The sequence below is a fragment of the Aricia agestis genome, chromosome 4 (assembly GCF_905147365.1).
Source record: "Aricia agestis chromosome 4, ilAriAges1.1, whole genome shotgun sequence".
In the NCBI taxonomy this organism is placed as follows: Eukaryota; Metazoa; Arthropoda; class Insecta; order Lepidoptera; family Lycaenidae; genus Aricia; species Aricia agestis.
In genome coordinates, this window is record NC_056409.1 from 5,501,456 (window position 1) to 5,525,557 (window position 24,102).

The following is a 24,102-nucleotide window of genomic DNA, read 5'->3' on the forward strand; positions in this document are numbered from 1 at the left end:
CGCCCTGTGCGAGCTTATATAACTGCACCCTTGTTTTTTAACTGACTTCCAAAAAGGAGAAAGTTATATGTTCGGCTGTGGATATTTTTTTCTACATTGGAAAACATCTCTGGGGCGCAGCGGGAAGTACTTATCGGGAGCAATTCGAAAAAATAAGGGTCTGTCTGGTCTGCCCATTCTTGCGCCCCCCCCTCCCCCAGAATCTACGCCCTGTGCCTGGGCACCGGTGGCACCGCCCTATTTACGGCACTGCCGCGACTCCGTCCGCGTGGATTTCAGCTTATAGCGCGCGGTAGTTCCCGTCATAGAGTAACTTATATTATACAGTAGGTAGTTCTCGTTGAACCATGTAGGCTACCACGACAAAGGTGCTTCCGCGGTACGCTTACTTCAAACTTCAATGTTTACACTTTACAGACAGAGAGACACACATAAAACGCCCCTATTTTTGCGTAGGGGTTAAAAACTGGGGAGTGGGATCGAAGTCGAAAGCCAGGCGCCATTTTTTTTTTTGCAAAAAAAGTAGGTAGGTATTTTTTTCGCGATTTTTCGCGTCTGAAGTGAGGAGTTAATACTTCAAAAAAAAAACGCGAAAAAGTAATACATCCTTACCACCTCTTATAGCAACACGTTTGAGTAAGCGCTTGTGCGATGTAGGAGACGACACGGCGCCATCTATTATGAATTTTTGGAAGTAACTTAATTTGGACAAATTTACCCATTTTTACCCCCTTATAACCCTTTTTTTCAGTTAAAAAGTAGCCTATGTCCTTTCTCAGGCTTTAGACTATCTGTGTACAAAATTTCATTACAATCAGTTCGGTAGTTTTGGCGTGAAAGCGAGACAGACAGACAGATGGACAGAGATACTTTCGCATTTATAATATTAAAGTATAGATATCCAATAATTAATCACACGGCGGGTGTAACAGAAGCACTTCAAAACTCTTATTACGTGTGCGGTAAGGGCGGTCCAAAGGACAAAATGGTACACTTGGTGTGTGTATAGATACATAGCTAGAGCTAGGTAGATACTAATTAGTAATTAGTATGTAACAGGGTATTTGACAGATTTTTAATTTATTCTATATTGTTTCTCTTCTTGTTACACTTCTTACAACGTAAACAATAAAACAAATAAGCAAATAAATGCCGCCGCCTTGGCGGCATTTATTGTGAGCCGATATTTATGAAAATTTAAATCCTTTTTGTTTTTTGAATCAGATTTACATCCGTACACTGAACATTTATTATAATATCCCATTGTTTATAAGATAGGTTATCGTTTTACAACACAAAATTCGTAGACAACGCGCCAACGTCACCCCTGTGCGCGCAAGTATACAAACTCCGCGAGTTTGTATACGCGGGCCCGCGCCGCCCGCTTCCCCGCGGGTACCTCTCCGTTGCTCTGCGCAAGTACATTCGTTTCACTACTGTAGGGATACGTCATATTGCTATACTGTGACTCTGTTATGGCGCGTTCAGACGTGTGCGTTTTCTGCTGTAGCGTACTTTTGGAAAACACGCGAGCTGGATCTACGCGCGCGGAATACGCGCAAGTCTGAACGCACCCTTAGTGTCTAAACACACAAGGTTAAAAATACGCAACCGAAGTTCGGCAGGATTACGCGATACGTGTGAATATTCTCGAGTGGTAAAGCTACCACTTTCGAGAATATCCGCAGAGGAAATTGTTGTTCGTCTTATCAAAATGTAAGCTTCATTTTCACCTTTTTTTTTCACTCACGAAAAATTACCTTGATAGTACCTAATCTAAATAAAATTTGTTCAGGGGAACCTGTACTATAATCAAAGCAACGAAAGTTGATGTTCCGTATCGATTCGTGTGCTGTGACTTTAATAGGAGTAAACAAGGTATGGAATTGTGGCTAGTAGGTTCTCAATTCAAGGAGAATTGAGAACGAATTTTTTTAATAGCAAAATACATAATTGTATGCTATGTTGCCAAGTTTTTTCTTCAGGATATAACAATACAGTATTTCCTTGGTTGAAAGTATGTTTTATGCTAAGTACTCACATACGGTTTTGCTCGATAGTTTTACTCCGAATCGAAGGAAATGACATATTTGACATATTTAATTCCATCGAGCCGGCTCGAAGCGAGCCTTCGAGCTGTCAGTTTTGCAATCCACACGGTGGTTATTGCTCGATTTGGAGTAAAACTGTCGAGCAAAATCGTATGTGAGTACTTAGCATTAAAGCTTGTTTACAAGTTAAGCTTAAGACACCCCGCACACTGCAGACTTTCTAACGGCCGATAGTTTGGTCGGGCTTATAATCAGTATGAAGATGTATGCAAGTCCGCATACTACAACGATTTGTATCGGTATCGGCCGATTAATAAGTTTGATGGGCTACTCAACTGCGTTCAAACTAAACTGTCGGCAAACTGTCGGCCGATGCTTAGTCAGTACGACGTTCTTCCACGCGCGCACACGAAGTACTAATATAATATATTCTGTGACGAAGCCGATTGTTTGATCGGCTGACTCGGCAAAAATTCGAATCGTGTAAAATTTTCCATTCAAAAATCTATCCCAAGAATGGAATCGTGCCAGAACAATCGGCCCAACTGTTTAGTTGGCGTAGTGTGCGCGCTAACAGCCCAACCCGATCGAACTATCGGCCGATAGAAAGTATGGCCGGCATGAAACAGCGCTTGCGCTGTGTTTCGCCGATTGAGTGAGTTTACCGGAGGCCCAATCCCCTACCCTATTCCCTTCCCTACCCTCCCCTATTCCCTTCCCTTCCCTACCCTCCCTATTACCCTATTCCCTCCTAAAAGGCCAGTAACGCACCTACAGCTCTTCCGATGCTGCGACTGTCCATGGGCGACGGAAGTTGCTTTCCATCAGGTAAACCGTTTGCTCGTTTGCCCCCTTATTTTTATTAAAAAATATATATAGAAAGTATGCAGTCTGCGGGGGCTCTAAAGAGTATTAATTTGGAAAAATAAAGATTAAAGATTATATTTTATTATATTAAAAAACGTTTATTTCGCTACTAAAACTTACGAAGACAATTAAATGTACATCTTACGCTACGTAAATCATAATGGCAAATTCTCCACACTAATCTCCAAAACTTATTTCACTATCTTACAGTATATAAATAGTATGGGACGATGGGGTGAGATGGGACCCCTAAGGTAGTATAGTATAACTCTTGTAGATAAGAGGTAATTTCCTCTGAACCTTTGGTACCCAGTCTTACCCCACGATTCCCTACGCTACGGCAAGTCGTAAGTTGGTAACCGAATTTGCGTTGAATATTGTTTTGTTTAAAGTTCATTTGAGATCGTAGCTGACCTTTGTGTACAATAGAACCAAGTAGGGTAAAGTTGGGGCAAATGGGTTCCTTAAATTCAAAGCATAGTAATTTTGTCGTCTCGTTGAAACGAGCTATTATTATCTGAAAATTAGGTAACGCAATTTGCCCCTCTGTCCCTACATAATTCACACAATATTTTTAACAAATTCAACGCCACGCATCATTCAAATAAGTATAAAAAGCATGTTATTATTATTAACAAATACCACAATCAAACTACGTATATTTATAATTATTATTATTACAATAAATTATTATGCGACCAAGTACTCATTGTATCCTACTTATGTTACTTCATCCTTTATTTAAAAGGCGAATCCTTAGATAAATGATTGGTCTCGCGCGTGCGCTACGACGCGCGCGCGAGACCAATCATTTATCTAAGGGCGAATCCAAAAAATATCATACGCTTGTTTGATATTATAGCCTTGTCAGAAGGTAATTTCCATTAAATTGCTTGTCTAAGTATGTGCTATGTTTTTAATAATAAACTCTCGAGTATTTCTCAGGGTTTTTAAAAAACAATCCCTTACTGTACTTGAATCTAAAATTCAGTTTGTGTTAACTCGGTCCAGCCGTTTTCACTATCATTGGAGTATTTGTTCATTGTTTAAAAAGAATCTTAACATTCCATACAATCTAACATAGTCAAAATTGTTCACTGTCGGAGTTATTTTGTGGTCAAGTTTCTGACATTTCTATTGTTTTAATCATAAAGTTTACATACCTAGCGGAATAGAGCAACAATCTCGAGCTGTCAAACGAAACCGAAATTGGTTTCATCTGTGTGTAAAAATATGTGTACGTATACACTTACACAAGCATGATTGAATATGATTTCTATGAGATTAAATTGTCAACGTGCGGCACGTGCCGACTGGACGTCAAAAAAAGAGTGCAGCTGTCATGTATCACACGTCTCTTTACTTTTTTACCACGCAGTGTTACTGATAGTGACATCTCGCTTGCTCAGGCCTTTGTTTCTCTATTCCGCTAGGTATATTAACTTTATGGTTTTAATGAACGCGAAAGTTCCCTGCGTTGATAAAAAATGTATCATAATCGTTCCCGACTTATCGTTTTAACATTGATCATACTGGGTTTGTCGTATCGCATCAATGTCGTAAGCGATTTGTTGTACTTGTGTTAGGACAGAGGCTGGTTTGGGGTTAAGTCATCAAGCGATTGATCGTCTACCCGCTATACATCCTAAGCATTGTCGAGATTGACTTTGTTCTTATAATAAAAGGTCTTTTACATATAAGACTATCACTGTTCTTTCTAAAGGCTTGACTTAACCCTCTACGCCGTGTCGGTGTCTTGTCTTCACTTCCTCAGGCCAAAGATGTCGTTGAGCGGGGTGTATGGCGAGCGTGTTGGGATGGCGTTGTAGTTGTATGCCGGCTGCGCGTCTGCACGGAGTATCACCACACCTGTAGAGGGGATGCAAATAAATTAATATGGGAAATAATATTATACATACTTAGGTACAGCGATGGCCAGCGAACCAAAGCGGATCTTGGCCTCCGACACGAGTTTGCGCCATTTGTCACGCATGGGAAATATTTTATAGGGCAATATGACGTGGTACCTACTATATAGGATTCAAAGCATAATATTGTAGTTTTGTCGACAAGAGTTAATTTATTAGGATTTGAACGCTAGGTACCCCATCTTACCTCAGCGTCCCATGTTTTTAAGCCTATGGTTAGTAGGATGTGAAGTCGCCTGTTATAAAATATTGAGAGTTATTTTCTGCATCAAGTCATTGCTTTAGAGGAGGGGTTCCCAAACTGATTTTGTCTACTGCCGACTTTGAGAAAATATTATGTTTAAGCGCCCCCTTGTTACAATATAATAAAAAGCATCCAGATGAAATAAATCCCCCCCCCCCCCCAGCCTTTACACTACGCCCCTATTTTTTTCTGGGTCCGCCCCCCTTTAGACCTTCAGCGCCCACAAGGGGGCGATATCGCCCACTTTGGGAAAGGCTGCTTTAGAGTATTGTTCTCTCTGATAAGTTCTCTAAATATTCTACGATCTTCCCGACTTTATTTTATATAGGTACTCACTCACGTATTGTAATGCTAAGTACTCACATGCGGTTTTGCTCGATAGTTTTACTCCAAATCGAGTAATAATTACTGTGTGGACCGCAAAACTGACAGCTCGCATCGAGCCGGCTGGGATTAAATATATCGATTTAGAATAAAACTATCGAGCAATGCTGAACGTGTGGACGAAATCCCGAACCGCGGGTTTTGCTCGACGTTATTACTCGATCGAGCAAAACCGTATGTGAGTACTTAGCATAAGAATCTTATAAATTATTGTAATCTTTAAAATTAATTAACACCATAGCACCGTGCACCAAGTGATAATATCCAGTTTTCTTAAACCCTTCCTTCGGAAACATTTACCCTTCGGCTACTATCCGGTTGGTTTTAATAACAAGTCATATGTGCCCGTCACAGTCTGTGTGACCATTAACAAAGAGCTTGACTAGCAAAAAAGTCCAGAAGTGTTGAACATTTCCACCTTTAGGATTACTTCTTGCAAATTTGCTCATTATATGAGCAAACTTGCAAGAAGTATTATGCGGCTTCCATTATATCCTTTTTGTGATTTCAACATTCCTGTTAAAATTACACCATTTCCGAACCCATTCACAACTTTATTATTACAAGACGTATTTAGTATAGGTACACCAGTGTACTTACTCTCAACCCAAACCTGTGCTCTGTTAAACTAACTACTGGTTACCTCCAAATCCCGTGCCATAGTAACAAACAATACTTTCTACCTGAGGGGTTGACCTTCACTTTGATTTTGGTCTGAGGCGACAGCACTCCGTAGTCTACGTCTTCATACAGATCCTGGAAAAAAGTGAATTGTATGTAATGTGAAAAATTTGATAAGGCCAGTCATCATTTCAGTCAGTACATAACGTAGAAGAAGTGGTTCTACAATTTCAATATAAATATTATAATATCCTCTTTTTGTCTATTAACTAACTTCCAAAAAGGAGGAGGTTGTAGGTTTTAAATCAAAATATTGTTTGTTCGGTTTATTATCTAGAGGCCTTTCTAAAGGGCCCCACACATTAACAATACGCCTGCAGGCTCTGGTCGGCAGGCTGCCTGACAGTCATTAACAATTTTGTAGATACAAAATCGTCAGGGGAACTGTGAGTCTGTGGTCTTTTCCGATTAACTGCTAGGCGACGGCCTGCCGGTGAACTCTTAATGTGTGGGGCCCTTAAAGGTCTGACTGTGAGGACTGTGCGTTAAAAACGTGAATGTCGAAAAATATTTGCCTTTACCTCCAACGAGAATATAATCACTGTTTATCTGTTGTACTTACTATAAGAGAATTGTTGATTCATAGACAGATGGCGGACCTACTTATTATGGTCATGTTTTGTTAAACCCAGCCGAAAGATGTTGAGACGTTGAAGTAATTCGACCAAATGACGTAGGTCCATAGGCCTATGAATCAATTTCTTCGATGGTACACCCTGAAGATTGTTTTTTTGGTCGTGCTGTTAATCTAGTTGTGTTCAGAAAATCTTTATCATTCCTGTTGAATTTATCAGGTTGATAAGCAATTCACAGATATTCACCTCGACTCTATACCCGGAGGGGTTGTTGAGGCCCAGCTCTCGCAGCGTGACGGCGACGTCGGAGGGCGTGCCGTCCGTCCGCCGGTTGACGAACGCCACCGCGTACGAATAGTGCTGACCCTGGACCGGCAGGATCGGCCGCGACCAGATCTCGATGCCACGATGCTGGAATATCAGAAACGGGGTATAATAATGATGAAGGAGAATATAATGGAAGAAACTTGAGGGCTATATGAAGGGAAGATAATATCTAGAATTGGAAATTGAAATTGAAAAATGAAACCAGATTAAACGCCACCATCTTGGTGACAAAGATATTATTATATTGAATTTGATGGATTCTCTACTTCTTGATTGGAGTTTATTTATTCAATATCACTTTTAAATGGCTAACGCCAAATACGTTAACCAATTAACAAATTTGTTGCATTGGTTTACACATCTGGCAAAACCATCGGAAATTGGCAAAGGTTTTTGTCTCCAAGCTGGTGGAGCTAAAAAGTAGATACAATCCACTCTGCTATTGAAAAACTTCCATTTATTCAGCCAGTGTCATTTAACGGGCCCGTGTAACAATTAAATTTATTTGGAGAAAACCTTCCATGATTTTCATGGTGGTGTTCTCTGCGATATGTACTCATGTATTTTCATAGTGATATTCTCTATGATATCCAATCAACTGAACTAGACGTAATGGAGGGCTTGCTATGATTAAGCCTTAGTGTTTGCCTTAATGTGATCACGTCAACTGACCTTGTATATCCTCCTGCCCTGGATGCCGAGCGGGTCCTGGTCCACCTCGATGATCTTGCGGTTGAGCAGTATCGCCTTGTACTCCGGCCTGATGGTGCGCAGGTCGACGCTCATCAGCAGTGGCGCCGCCAAGATCGCCCAGATTGCGAACTGCGTCTTACTCTGCTCGTACGAGAGACCGAAGTTGCCGATGATCAACTGGAAGAGAGAAAGAACTTGATTAGATTAATGAAATTCTAAACTTACGATCATGTTTTTTATATTTTTTTAATTGAAATTAACTTATTGTTACGTGCTAGGGTTCGAAGGAATTGGAGAGAAAGACCTGCTGACTCTCTTGAAAACTTTATTCACTAAGTCCAGGTCACACAAGCACACACTAGGTCACAACACTTAGCACTAAGTCCAAACACTAATCACTAGGTCCAATCACTAAGCACTATCACTGTCCTAGGTCGTAGCCAAGTCGCAGGTTTTACTGGTTCACTCACTATAGATCACTTGTTGTCACTCCGAAATCGCCTTGATGATAGCTCGAAACGAACTCAATTGACTGGCCGTCTACCTGCGGCTTTTTATATGGCGAGACGAATTCCAGAAAGTTCCCGATTCACGTAAACAAGTAAACAAGTATGGGAACTTTCTAGGAGGCTCGAGCATGTACCACAATAAATATAAACAACTAAATACGTAAACAAAATTAACCGGGAAATACGTAAACAAATATTGGACTTTTCTAGAAGGTTCGAGTATGTTCTTGCGCATCTCACTCCATCTAGTATTGAGTAGGGGATTTAGGTTGCCTGTGTTCCCTCGGTAAGTTTCGCTGGTTTGTCGCTAGATGGCACTACGTGTCCGTATACCATGTACCGTAACATTATGTTCACAAGGACTTTGAGTTTCATGAAGGTCATATTTTACTATCTGCCTAACGAAAATATCTCAAGTGCTCTCTTTAAGCATTTTAGCAATACTTAGTTGCAATCTGTAGGTGGAAAGTTTTTCGTAAATTCGTAATGAAGAGAATTATGCCCCATAAAATAAGACACTGGCACACCAGTGTATTATTTTCTGTGTGTTTTAAATCGACAGCTACTAAGTTGGATAGTGACAGTAAAAGACATCTTAAAAATAAAGACGAGTACTAACCATATCCGGGTCGTTCCAGTGTCCGGGTCCAGCGTTGGGCACGATCGAGTCCTGGTGGTTTCCGTAATAGTCTATGATAGACTCGACGGACGCCCACGAGTCTTGGATGTCGTCGAAGTTGCGCCACAGGTTGCAGTGCTCGATGATCGATGAGAAGTTGGGCTGAAATGAGTACTCATAGTTACCGTCACTTGCTCTGATAGTTAAGTATTTAATATATCTGGGAAATACCTCCCCAAAGACGAAGATAATTAATCAGGCTCGATTAATCCAGTACCATTATAATTAGGATTGAAGTCTAGTAATAATAATTATTGTCTCTTTCTCAGACTCTAAACTAAAATATTAAATACGGAATCCTAAACAGTGTACCATTATTAAAAAGTTAAAGAGGCAAAACACCAAACTAGTGTTGCAGTTATTTTGTGCAGGCGTTCTGTCATTTGTGCAGATGTTCACGAAATAGATGTGATGTCCATAAGTAAGCATTGATTTTGCCTTATGTTTATTGGAACTTGCTTGCAACTTTTTAAGTGCCTCTTATTGCAGCGTAATAGCCAAGCGAGTTCGCTTACGTATCTCTAGACAGGAAGTAATTAATGCCGCGTTTTTTATAAAAAATACCTCGCTCCGTATCATTTTTGACTAAGTGGGGAAGAAGGGACTCATAGAAATGCCCTCGGAGCATGCAACATAACACAATATTCACCTGTAGCCCCGCGTATATCTGGTAGACGGGCCAGCTGCAGGAGTAGACCATCTGTTTTCCGGTGGCGTTGAGCGCGCGGCCGAAATCCGGGTACCCGTGGTCCATGTCCACCGGCAGCGCGTAGCACCCATCCAGCTTCACGTAGTCCACGTCCCACGAGGCGAACGTGTTAGCGTCTGGAATGGAGGAAATGAATAAATTGGGTTTATGACGCCAATAGTGTTAAATAAGTTTGAGTTATTGAGAGGTGGGTTAATGAGTATTTTTTTCGGAAAAATAATAACCTAATAGCAAAAATAGAGGAGTGGAGTGAGTATTATAAATGCATTATAATGCTTAAATAACAAAATAGCAATGGCATTAAGTCATCCCCTGCAACGGGCTAATTTACTGAGTTAGGATTTCAGGAACCAAGACGGAACAAGGAACCAGTATTACGAAAAATAGATATAAGGTCGTCAACGGTTTTACGATTTCCTGTACTACAATTTACAGTAAAGAAATTAATTTGTAAATAACTTATATACCTGTAAGCTTAACGGGTACTTAAATAAGTGTTACTTTCAAGTTTACTGCATCTCATAAAATTGCACATCGTGGGCACTACATTTACCCGACTTAGAAAAATAGCTGATATAAGGTCGTCAACGGTTTTTCGATTTTCTGTGCTACAATTTACAACAAAGAAATTAATTTGTAAATAATTTATATACCTGTAAGCCGGGTAAATAAGTGTTACCATTCAAGTTTACTGCATCTCATAAAATTGCACTAAATTTACCCGATTTAGTAACATTAGTGTGTTTTATAATACGTAATTAATTGGTAGTCAATAAACGTGTTTCACCCTAGTTCGTGTCTGTACTAAATGAGCAGTAGAGCCGTTGCAAAACTGATGCATTGCACTATCGAATAACTTTAGAAACTAGCATTTTTCATAAGCCTCAATTAGTATATATATAAATAGGTATACTACTCAGGTGCATAATATGACGACCTGTATTGTTATAACCTAACGACAAAATTATTGGATGATGTAAATGCTGTCTAAAAGATTCATACTTTAATTCTGTAAGCATCAGCGTAGCTATCGGTTTATCAGTCGTATTCATTACTAATAATTATAATATAATATATTAATTAATAATGATACAGTGGCAACTACGTAACGTGTGTTGGAAAACATCTGTATTAAAGCAATAAGGTAATTTAACCAGATGTATGTAAATAACAAAGTAGCCTGTGATACCTCATTCCATAATAATTCCAATTTGCATCCATTCTACTGCTCATTTAATGATTTGCCTGCTCTACTATAATGTATCATTTGTGATTTGAGCAAATAATTCGTAGACAACTAAGAATGATACCTTTTTAGAACCTTTTTAGTTTTTAGGTCGCGTAGTAATAATTCGTAGACAAGTAGACAATATACCTTATTAGATCACGTTATGTTAAGACTTAAGACAATATTACTGCAACTACAGTAATTTGCTTTTTTATGATATAAGGGGGCAAACGAGCAAACGGGCAAGCAACTACCGTCGCCCATGGACACTCGCAGGATCAGAAGAGCTGCAGGTGCGTTGCCGGCCTTTTAAGAGGGAATATGGTAATAGGGGAGGGTAGCGATGGGAGGGGAAGGGAATAGGGGAAGGTAGGGAAGGGAATAGGGTAGGGGATTGGGCCTCCGGTAAACTCACTCACTCGGCGAAACACAGCGCAAGCGCTGTTTCACGCCGGTTTTCTGTGAGAACGTGGTATTTCTCCGGTCGAGCCGGCCCATTCGTGCCGAAGCATGGCTCTCCCACGTATAATACTTTCCCTTGATATGTATTTTATTGCCTAGTGGTGAGACTGCGGGCGATGCAGGTTATAAGATAGGAAAATAACATAGGTCCATCCACCTATGACTGAATCTATCTATCAGTATAGTTTTAAAATCAATTGAACCATGACATACCCTCCTCAATATGACCGACGACCCCGGGGTAGCCGGCGCATGTGAAGTTGCCGTAGTCCTCGTAGATGCCGAACTTCAGACCCTTGCTGTGCACCTGAAACAATTACATACAAGCTATAAATAACTTTTATTCTAATAATTTACCATATTATGGGTACTTATACAAAAATCAACGTTTACTAAGGCTATCGACTATACTGTTTGTTCAGTTTGAACGAATAAAGAAACAAAATCAAAACTTCATGGGAAACCATGCCAACAAATTATTGTCAGACAGTGTAAGAGCTGATGATGAATTAGCTAAGAACATTGTCGATTTATTCATCTTTGAAACAAAAAAATAATCGGCCATGGGTTTCGTACCATTATAGAGCAAAATAGGTAAAAAAATTTACCTATTTTGCTTACAATTTTTTTTTTTGCTTACTAAATTTAAATAAAATTGATTTAAAATGTTATTATTAATTATTAAAGTACAAATATAATTAAGAATATTGTGAGTATTTCAAGTGCCAACCTGCTACCATTATTGATTACGAGCAAAAAAGGCCAAAAAAATAAGTTTCTTGTATAGGAGCCCCCCTTTCATATTTTTTTTAGTATTTGTTGTTATAGCGGCAACAGATATACACAACCTGTAAAAATTTCAGAAGTCTAGCTATAACGGTTCTTGAGATACAGCCTGGAGACAGACAGACGGACGGACGGACAGACAGACAGACAGACAGACAGACAGACAGACAGACAGACAGACAGACAGACAGACAGACGGACAGACAGACAGACAGACGGACAGACGGACAGACAGACAGACAGACAGACAGACATCGAAGTTCCGTTTTTACCCTTTGGGTATGGAACCCTAAAAACATATCAAAATCGGTTTACATGTTTGATAGCTACAAATTACAATGCCAAGGACAGATGAAAAGATTTGTGACGCCCCACTCCTTTGACATAAAAAAGTAATCCCTGTAGACTGTAATAACAATTAACAACCATAATCGGGGTATAAAACAATAGCTGTGTTGTAATTTGATTTGTTTTGCCACAATTTAGTTGTTATATCAATCTATGTAACACGTGTACTTACAAAGAGCAAAAACTTCAATACAAACCGAAACAATCAAACTCAAATCATTGTTCGACAATTTGTAGATAAAAAATCACCTATAGAGATAATTATTTTGATTGTAGACAGGTCATTCGCTCTAAATTCAAGGTTGTAATATAATATTGCAAATCAGATTTTTCGTTTGATATAACCGATCGTGATATTAAATTCATATTACGATGTAACAATACAAAAAAGTTGCAACGGAAGGTCAAAGACATGAACGCTATTATTGTAGTTTAATCAAAATTCATTTCGTTTATCGACCTGTTTTAGTTTTCCAAAATACCTAACTTGTTTTTAGTAAGTAAGAATAATACGTCTTGTCCTACACAAAATTATATTAAAAAGTGAAAGTGAAAACTTTCATGTTGGTTTTGTTTATTATTCTGCAGTATATCAAGACTATATTCTAGTCATCTATAGTGGTTCTAAATTTTGATTTAGAATTTGTTAGTTAAATATAGTGAAGACAGGTAAACTGATACGTTAGAAAAGGTCACTATTAAAGTTCAAAACTAAAACAAAAAATTGTGTAGATTATTTTGTAACTTGATTGTTACTAAGGGGCTAAATATACAAAGTTTGCTTAACATAATAAGTAATATCTTCATAGCATAATTACGATCAAATCTATACAAAGCATACAATAGACATAAGCCTATTAGTATGTCAGTGGAGTTTTTCAGGCACTTGCCAAACACCTTATATCACTATATGTCGAAACATAGTATGCGAAACCGGCACAATACGCTGCAGTACGCTGCTCTTGAAGTCTAGACCTTGGTGCTGGGATCGTGGGAGTAACGTATGAATAACAAATGAAGCTTGTAGGGTTGTCTAAGAGCTTTTGTTTTAAAAGTTTAGTACTACGTTTGGATCCTTTCAGTGTTGTGTTCGTTTAAATGAAATCGGTTAGGTACAAAATAGTATTAGACGTTTATTGTAATCGTTAGTATGATTGTTATATTTTAATTGCTTTCAGCAAGAGGGACGAAAAATGTTGCTATGATACAATTTTTATCTCTCTTTTGCAAACCCACACAGAGTATTAACTTTTCAATTTTGTTTAATTTAATTTCGATTATATTATAAGCCAAAATTTATTATATTCACCATAATAATATATTAACTCTAGAACGAACTGTCACCAGCAGTATTTCCGGACCTATACGACCTGCAAACCATCAAGAAAAGAGCGTATTCCCTCTTAAAAGGCCGGCAACGCACCTGCTGCTCTTCTGATGTTGCGAGTGTATGGACACTCGCATGGCGACGGTAGTTGCTTACCATCAGGTGACCCGTTTGCTCGTTTGCCCCCTTATTTAATAAAAAAAAAAAGATATCTCATATCGCCAATTTTTCACAAAACTGGTATCATTACACCTGTATTTCTGTGGACAGGCAGCAGCCCTTATACCAGTGTACAATGATACACATAACACAATGTATGACGCACAAAATTGCCAATTTAAATACGTAATTATTCAATTGTCGTGTTCCTTGAGTGATACACAATGCATCTATATGCATTATAAGTACATCTCTCATCATAATAATATTATCTCTTTATGTAGAGTAGACTGAACTAAAGGGATATCTTAGCTCAAGAACAGTAGATCTGTTATCTCTTGTAAGATACCGTTTTGATAAAGCATCAAATCGCTATTTAGAAAAGCCATCAATAGACATATTAGTATTAATGATGTGTGAGAAAGCACAGTAAGAAGAGTTATAGATTACAGAGATCTATAGGTTTGTACTATTGTAGATATAATTATAATTAAATACCCTTGTATTCATTTATTTTTAATTATATGTTGTTACAAATCAAATACCAATTAAACTGGTAGTAAGTAATAAGTGCTAAGTTTATTGTTAGGAATGAAGACATAATATTTTTATACATCATACTTCCAGCATAAACCTTTGATACATAATAATTATAAAACACAGAAAATTATTACGTTGTGGGTAAAAACCACATCAAATATATTTATTACAAAATACCACTAATATGAGTATTCCGCAACAAGATATATGCAACTATTGTTTTCACTTTCTCCCGCTAGCAATTTTACTTTGGCGCATTAATTAAATCAGTGTACCTATTAATTATTAAAACGTGCAGTGCAGATACATTGTACATTATAACGGATTAACAGTGGGTAATAAACACGACTCGTGAAACGTTTTGTTGTTTAAACTGAACTTTAGATCGAACAAGAGCAGCTCTTGAACTCATAATTTTAGAGCGCACAGTTGCAGAACAACTGTTACCAAATTTCATTTGACGTGTATTTTTAATTATTTTTATGTCTATAAAAACTAAAGAAAATAGAAAATTTTCTCGTTCTGTGCGCTGCATACACAGCCCGATTCTTACACCTCGAATCTCGAGGGCTAGCAACATGTTGACAACAGAACCGATATTGTTATTTACGAGAATAGTTGACTCCTTGCTCCTATATAATCGAGTATGCCATACATCATGTTATTCATGACATCAAAGGATCGGACATTGGTATCGGGACACATTATATAATATTAAGATTTAAGTCCACTCAATTAATTATTTATCAAAGCTACGCATATCGTGGGTCATTTGGGACCTGGATGTTTTATGTCAAGTAAAGCCACTGTAAGTCGGTACATCATTCTTCAACCTTTTGTCTATTGCAGTAACTTAGTTAGGCAATATAATATGCAGTATGACATCGGTTTGCCAACGTACAATTTGCCAGCGAGATGGAGGAAGTCATTAACGGTGGCAAATCTGCTTTTCGTAATCGTCCGCGAGACGCCGTTCTCACGCTTGTATTAAAAGTTAAAAGAAAATTTCTTTATCTAAAAAGAAATCTAAAGGAAATTGCATAGATAAAGGGGGTCTTAAACATAAAATGTATACGTGGGAGGGAGAGCCATGCTTCGGCACGAATGGGCCGGCTTGACCGGAGAAATACCACGTTCCCACAGAAAACCGGTGTTTCGCCGAGTGAGTGAGTTTACCGGAGGCCCTACCCTCCATTATTCCCTTCCCTTCCCATCTCTACCCTCCCCTATTACCCAATTCCCTCTTAAAAGGCCGGCAAGCGGCAACGCACCTGCAGCCCTTCTGATGCTGCGAGTGTCCATGGGCGACGGAAGTTGCTTTCCATCAGGTGACCTGTTTGGTCGTTTGCATTTGCATTTCATAAAAAAAAGTATAAGATCGGATAGCTCATTCAATGTGTGAAGATTGGTAATAGTAGACAAAGTAAATTCTCTGTGGCAAATACTACGAATAATAAAAACTAGGTAAATATCAGAAACTGTTGTATTCTTGTTGGATGTATTATTGACTGTATGCCCAAAAATCTGGATTTTATATTTCAATTCTGTAACCTTGAATTTCGAGAAAATCTAGAATCTTTGAGATCGAAGCGACATTCGAATTATGAGATTCGTTCTCTCTAATTGGTACAAAGAAAAAACTAGAACACTAAACAGACAACCATTGTCTTGATCTATCTGAATCATAGATCAAAATTTAAATAGACAGGTCAATAATTCAATATTATAAGCATAATAGCAATATAATAAAACAGTCGATAGCAATTACCCAAAATGGTTGACATTGAATTACTCAAAACAAGCTGACCTTATTTCATCCGCCAAAACCCGACTTAAAATTCTACTTAATTGTAAGGCCAATACTTTCATGCATTTAGCAATAAAATAAATTAATTAAAACTGCGAAATGCAATAACGCATGTTCAATTTATGTTGTTACAAAAACATTTCACATAATATTCTAATTTGAAATTCATTTTCTGTATACAATAGATGCAACAAGTTATTATATTTTATTGCAAGTTGCAACTGATATGAACTTATAAATTTATTTATATCAAAGTTTTATCATGGTATTAATAATAATTTTAATAAATAAATCTTTTCTTTCAGTTTTTTCATAGCATAATATGACTCTCATGGCATTACACGTATTAAGTAGGTAGATAAGTAGTCAACTTAACTTATGACTTTATACTTACGTAACTAAATTTGAACTTGCTACTTGTTACTAAATTTTGTGTTTACATACAATTAATAACTTAAAATTAAGTTAAAATTTATTTAAGTACTTATCAATTTAATAAGTGTAAACCAGCCATAAGTTCTGAAGACATCAATAACTGTCGCAATCAGAGACATTAAATTATGATTAAACTTAAACTTAATGAAGAGTTTGACAGACAATGTATGGGGCTTATGTCAAAATATTAATTTAATTACAGTTAAGTAAGTAGTTAGCTAATTAATATTCGTCTCTGAGTGTGGCAGTAAGTAGAATAATAATTTAACAACGTGTTAATTTTTTGCAACCGTTTTTCATATCATGACATTGCATCCCAACATCACAAAACTGATTAAGTTTTTATCAATTTGTTACGCATACTTTTTGTAGCGTGTGTCATCGCGGAAAGGTTGTTTTTTTAAACGTTCCATTGATCAGGCACAGGGGCGCGAAGGTCGCGGTAAAAGTGTAAAAAGTATTGCTCTGGTTATGGCCACTGGGCTGGGAACTAGGTCAAGTTTCAAGTTTAATAACGCACTAACTGGGGTCGTACACTGCATCTTACGTTGGCGGAGACAGATTTTTGTACCCACTCTTGATGTACTGTATACTATTTGGCGCTAATCTGGATAAACGTTAATCACAGATTTAGCCCCAATTTCACCAACGTCTGTTAGTGTTAACAGCTTGTTAAAATGTCATGTCTTCTCTTTCATTCATAAGGAAAACGAATGAGGTAACGTGATACTAATTCAAGCATTATCTTTAACAGTTGTTGGTGAAATTGGGTCAAAATACAATGTCATCTGTGATGCACTGGCCTCTAACATGTCGCGTGAGAACCGTATATTGCTTTGCAATACAAACTATCCAAATTCGTTTTCAAAACTCAAACCAAACTTAATAGGCGTTAAGAGATAAAACAGACAGACAGACACATTTACATGAGTATAGTATGAATAGATATCATAGAAGGTATTCACGACTAAATCGCCAGTAACAGCATACTCTAGTATAGTTCCGAAGATAAATGATACCAAATGGCAAACCATAACAGCAGCCTACAACTGACAGCATACCATTTTACACTCGTAATCTTACGTGGGAGTGCAAACAATAGCATCTATATTCTTATCTTTATCGACTTCAATTCATCCAAAAATGAACTTGAGACATTATACATGTGGCATTTTATAAGATCAAAATATGCAAGCTACGAATAATAAAAACTATATGCAAGCAACCTTTTACAGTGCAACTCGAGGTTATAGGCCGTTCCCGTGCCTATAAAAAAACTAGGCCTTTATACATCCATTATGGATGATTTATACAGTATTTTTCAGAGCAAAGTAACCTCTCCTCAAATACTGTAGTGCTTGGGACAAGATTTTTAAATGTCCGTATGGTTGCCCAAGCGCATACGGCATTCTCGCATCATAGTCGGCCTAGTCCAGAGGAAAAAACTAGTCAATACGTCTGGGACCTGGGGATTCCTCACGATGTTTTCCTTCACCGTACGAGCGTCCGTATTATGTACTTGAATCGGAAAATGTCTCATAGGTAGACGCCTCCACCCAGGTTCGAACCTGCACCCTCTAAGAGTGCGAACCAAATGTCTACCCATTAGGCCGCGGACGCTCACCGTACCTATATATTTCTTACAAAAAAAATATTTTCTTTAAGACACTCGAGCTCTGTATCCAAAATTGTTTGTGGAATTTGAGCTCTTTGAGTATCATTTTCAATAAACTATGCCTATTTCCTGAGGTTTTTTTAGTGTAGATTATTAAGTCAATAGCGTTGCTGTTTGCTAAACAATCAATATTCTGGTAAAGCGAGTAGATCAACCCCTTAAAAAACTAGGGACAAACTTCAGTAACCGGATATTAGACATAAGCTAAGTACTCACATACGGTTTTGCTCGATAGTTTTACTCCAAATCGAAGGAAATTACATATTTGACATATTTAATTCCATCGAGCCGGCTCGAAGCGAGCCTTCGAGCTGTCGCTTTTGCGGTCCACACGGTGGTTATTGCTCGATTTGGAGTAAAACTATCGAGCAAAACCGTATGTGATTACTTAGCATTAGATTAGTTATTTATAAAGTCTTGACCGACTACACTGACTCAACTGACGCCAGAAGTCTACACTGGCTCTACCATTTTATTTTGCCTTGACTAACGCTGGCGCCTCTAAGTCATACCAGTTTGAATATTTATCTCGTGTTTTAATTAAAACAATATCCGCTTTAATCTATTTACATACACGACTGTGTAATTGCCGTGGGAAACTGAAACAACTCGTACGTACTCGTTATTTTGATACATTTTATTATTTTAATGTATGCAAAAACACATGAGTAAGCTATTGTTACATTGTATTCAGCACATTATTTCATTATTAGAGTAACCACCAATCCAAAATTCAGGTAAAATAAATTTAAACAAAAAAATATTCCCATTATTTACCACTACTGTTGCACCAGTGTGCACCATGCATAGAACATAATATTGGTATAAGTACGTACTGCGTTACATTCTTTCTAATAACGTGAAAAATTTACAATATAGCAAATAAGAAAAAAAAGTAGGCTTTTATGTTTTGTGTTACTAATAATTATAATTTGGAAACTTTTAAAACGATTAAAATCATGTTGCAAATACATCCAATCTCCAATCTTACTACGATATTCGCAACAAGATTTTGATAATAGATAGATCATAGTAGATACATTAGATCTCATAGTAGATATCAGTACAATCAATACTTTAACTTTTAAGGGCGTGACTGCACATAAAAATCATAATATCTGTTAAGGATTATCCGACAATACTGCTAATTGCGAATAACGTAAGTCATAGCAATGACCTGTCATTAGGACCATTCTGCGCACGCCCACACAGTTCTCACGCAGATAACTATCAAGAGCCTCAAATATAGGATGTAGATCAAGGTTACGGAGATTTGAACACGCGAACATACATCACAAGGGTCCTCGCACAAAGACTTTGTAGACCATAAAAGTTCAAGATAAAAAGGCTACTTGAAATGGAACTAAAGTTTGATGTCAATTAAAAGAATGTCACGTCCAAGATGAAAATACGATAAGTTGAACGACAGATTTAATTTGATAATAAACTTTCTCTGCTTTCCTTAGCTATGATAAAATGTGCTTAGTAAAATGTCTATGACTCTTATAACTTTAATTTATATAAAAGTTACGATTTCTCTTTTCATAATTACTTTAAAAATGAGAGTATTTCGCAATATTAAATCACTGAACCGATTTCACTGAAATTTGGTATTGAGCTACTTTGAGGGCTTTTTTTTCATCAGTGGGAAAAGCGTTACGCATTCCCGACAGCCCGGAGGAAAGGCCACCGCCATATGTGGGACTCCCCAGGTGCTGCGGTAAGGAAGAGCACCCAGGTTTACCCACTAAAACCCACCGGTGCCTCCTCCTCCGCTTGTTGCTGGGGCGCCGGACCCGCCAGGGGCGAAACTGCAGCGTCACAGTCAGAAGATACTTCAAGGCCTGATAAAGGACAAAATATGATACTTTTATCCCGGAAAACTGTACGGTTCCCGCGTGATTAACGAATTTCGGCGCAACGGAGTTGCGGGCGGCATCTAATTCTAATATAAGTTTTATCAATTAAGCTAGTAAAAGAAATTCCTATTAAAAACCTATTATGTAGAGCGTTTTTTTTTTCGTTTTTGAAGAAGGGATCCGGATCCCAGATAATAATTTTCACCTAAAAACCCAGTTGGAGCAATATCTAAAGAAAGTTTACCCACAAAAGGCAATTTTCTAGTCGCGGAGCGTAACAGACTGACTGCGAGGAAAACTCGATTTGGAGTCACCGCGGACGATTGCTATGAAAGTGGATTCACTATGTACTCCCGTGGAAACTGCGCGAAAATCATTATAGTTTAACACAACAATTATTACTAGAGATCGCCCAATGGTCGAAATTCGACCTTAGTTTCAACGACATTAGGAGTACTACCTATATTTTGTAAAAAATATTGACTTTATCTTTTTTTTTCAACTCTTGCCTCTAGGACTTAGCTGAACTCAGACTGGCCATGTAAGCATTGTACCTAATAGTATCTTAGATTCAATAAATAAAACTATAATTCATTTTCAATTTGTCAACTTGTTGTCAACAGACTTCAACCATAAATAAAAGAGTATGTATAGGCTTGTCACTCAAAAATCTGTCATTTCTCATGTGTGTGTGTTGTAGTGTGTGTAATGTTTTATTTGTTAAAAAAATGTATGATAAAAGCGTAATTTCAAACTAATATTAGTTTGATGCACTCCCTCACCATATAAACTATAACTGTGCAAAATTTCATGCACCTACGCTTCCCCATTTTTCGTAAAAAGGGTTACAAAGTTTTCCGTTCGCGTATTAATATTATGATACTTACTATCCATACTAATATTAGAAAGTTTGGATGTGAAAAACTAATAGACAAAAAGATGGACAGTCTTTTTGTCTGTTAATTCTTCACGTCCAAACCGCTAAAACGTTTTTAGTTTTGGTAACGAGATACTTTGCGTACCCAGGATAGGACATAGGATACTGTTTGTCCTGGAAAATGCACGGTTCTCGCGCTATAAACGAATTTTGGCGCATTGGAGCTGCGGGCGTCATCTAGGCACTAGGTACAAAACAAATGTAATATTATGTATCGGGAACTATTAATTGATTGCCAAATTTGACGACCTCTGTGGTTCAGTTGGTGGGCTGTTGGTAGCTCAAGCCGGGGGTTGCGGGTTCGAATCCCGCCGACGGAACAAAAAGTTTTCAAAGTTCCTGGGTCATGGATGTGTATTAAATATGTGTATCATATAATAAAAATCTTAAATACATGTATGTATAGAATAAAAAGTATTAAATATATTTCCGTTGTCTGGTACCAGTAACAAGAGTCCTTCAGGTACTTAGCACGGGGCCAGACTGACGTGGTGTTAAGCGTTCATAGAAAAAAAAATGCTATTCAGCTATTGCAGAGGCTCGGCTGCTAGAATATAAAAATAATGCTAAATAAAATTAAAAAAAACACTAGCGACAAATATAAGAAAAGACAAACTTAATGTTTTAACTGAGGTCAATAGAGAACATGGTTTCTTGGTATAAGATATTAAGCGAACTTTTTAATCGGGACTTAACGCGACTTATTTAAGTAGTAATGCTACTACGAGTACATACTTTTTCTCGACGTTTCGGCCGTGTTGCAACGGCCGTGGTCCCGATTAAAAAGTTTAATTATAATGCAACGCGGAAGTTTAAAATGTTAAGATATTAAGCGGTTGTAGAAGCCTCAAAATATTATGTTTGTTACGATTTTTATGAGGGCTTCTGTTCTTGGAAGTCGTTTAGTTTACAGTTCCCGCAATTCTACTCATAAAAAGTCCTAAGTTTTTTAACGGCTCTTATAGCAGTCATATTTTTAAGAGGTTACTCCATTTCTTTGAAAACAAATTATTATAGTCTTACTCGTATACAGGAGCCTCGTACGTCATATTATCCTGAAGACGTTAGTTAGTTGTTTAATACAGGGTGTATTTAAAGAATATATCAGTCAGAATACTATATTTAAAGAATATTATAACAGTGAGGTATTTACTATTTGATATTAATACTTCAAATTATTTATTAACCAATGCATCTTACAGAAAAACTAAGTTTCGAATTTTGCTTGTATGTATATTTTATTTCTCACATCATAAAGAGTTTCGGACGATTAAGTTTTATTATAGTGTTTATAACATCGGCAATAATTATTATAGACCAAAGTATTTTATTTTAGGTCTATATTATTTAAATGATCTTGTAAAGGCTAATGTGTACATAAACTTTTCGTAGTCAGCTGTTCAACGGATTTTATTACCTGCGTTTCAAGGTTGTTCAGAAGCTAATCTATAAAATTTGATATTTCTATCTTTTAAAATTTATTATGTTGATATCTGAAAATCAAACACAGAATTATTTTCTAATATTTTATGCTAAACAGCAATAACAAAATATACATTGTTTAAAATAAACAATATTATATCTACGTTTTCCGCATACCTACAAGCTACAACGTAATAATTTTTTTCACAGGCAGTTTTCTATAAAGCCGTGGGAATTTGAATAAATTATGTATTTTCTATATTGCATCAACTGTAGTTTGTTTTAATTAGAAATTTCACTTTCCAGAAGTATGGCAAACTTGCTTTTGTTTTCTGTAATATTTGTATGAAAAGTAGAAGTCTCATTGGCTTAAATATTTTGTATTTAAATCTTCCTAGTTTTTTTCAAAATATGAAGTTTTTTGTTGTACTTATAGAAAGCTAAGATGAATTATATTCTCCAATGTAAATATTATCTTTATTCATACAGGTGAGGACGAGACAAGTAGCTCTTCACATGTCATTGTATGTTCAAGTTTATTAACCTTTTAACTTGACCTTTTCGGTTCAAGTTTCACTGACATTCAACCTCATGTGCGCTTCTGAAGCACGTAAAACTGGAAACCATTAACCTTTTGTTATAAAGGGATGATTGCTTATACTACTAGGGGTACTAATACATAAGGGGTCACCGGTCATCCATAAAGTATGTCACATGTAGAGGGGGGCATCGACGAAGTGTGACATGATATTATGTGACAAGGAGTGGGGGGAGTTCTAGTAAGAAACAATTTAATTATTAAATCATAGCATAAGTACCCTTTTTATTAACTTTTTATTATTTATTTAAGTATTACCATTACAAATCGTATTCCACAAATTTTACTAGATGACCCGGATAACTATCATTTACCTCCTAATATTATAAGCCGCTTTCCTGGACGTCCACGAATATTTCAAGACCAAAATTAGTCAAAACGGTTTAAGGCTTCAGACGTTGTCGAGTTTTAACGAGATTAAGGGCCTGTTTCACCACTTCCTGATAAGGCTATCCAGCAATTACCTTGACAGATCAAGTATGGAGAATCTGTCAGAAAAGTTGTGAATAGCCTATTAGGCACTTTATCAGAAAGTGGTGAAACAGGCCCTAAGATTCATTCATTTTTATTTATAAAGATTTTGTACTCTAACATTCGCCTTTTTAAAGGAGCCAAAATTAGTTTGATATAAAATGTACAAAATTAAAATTCACGGTATGTTGCGAGAATCCGGTTGGCGTCCGTATACAGACTATACAGTCCGTCTGAATTTGGATCAGTGACGATCACATTTTGCAATTTATTTCACATTTCACACTTTAAGGTCACTTCATTTAAGGAGTATTTGGATTTGGTATACCATTTTGAAACGTTGTTGGCTACCTTATAGTTATTATAGAATTTAAATTGTACTGTATATAATTTTCGTTTGG

The 24,102-nt window shown here is 37.2% G+C and overlaps 1 protein-coding gene and 1 long non-coding RNA gene across 3 annotated transcripts in view; one reads left to right on the forward strand and one right to left on the reverse strand.

Moving 5' to 3' along the window:
- The first annotated feature begins 919 nt into the window (after positions 1–919).
- LOC121726551 lies at positions 920–23,061 on the forward strand. The gene is made up of 3 exons (XR_006035550.1): positions 920–1,001; positions 14,276–14,279; positions 23,050–23,061. It is a non-coding gene; the product is annotated as an uncharacterized LOC121726551 (long non-coding RNA).
- LOC121726535 (alpha-N-acetylgalactosaminidase) overlaps positions 4,323–24,102 on the reverse strand; it is a 53,070-nt gene continuing 33,290 nt past the window's right edge. Inside the window, exons 4-10 of one of the 2 annotated variants that reach the window (XM_042113938.1) lie at positions 11,551–11,644; positions 9,588–9,763; positions 8,879–9,040; positions 7,730–7,927; positions 6,977–7,141; positions 6,158–6,230; positions 4,323–4,787 (exon numbers count right to left, since the gene is read on the reverse strand). In XM_042113938.1, coding sequence (XP_041969872.1) covers positions 4,681–4,787; positions 6,158–6,230; positions 6,977–7,141; positions 7,730–7,927; positions 8,879–9,040; positions 9,588–9,763; positions 11,551–11,644 — 975 coding nt within the window. In that variant the 3' untranslated portion in view covers positions 4,323–4,680. Of the gene's footprint in view, positions 4,788–6,154; positions 6,231–6,976; positions 7,142–7,729; positions 7,928–8,878; positions 9,041–9,587; positions 9,764–11,550; positions 11,645–24,102 lie in introns of both variants that reach the window. The other variant, XM_042113937.1, reaches the window with a different exon arrangement.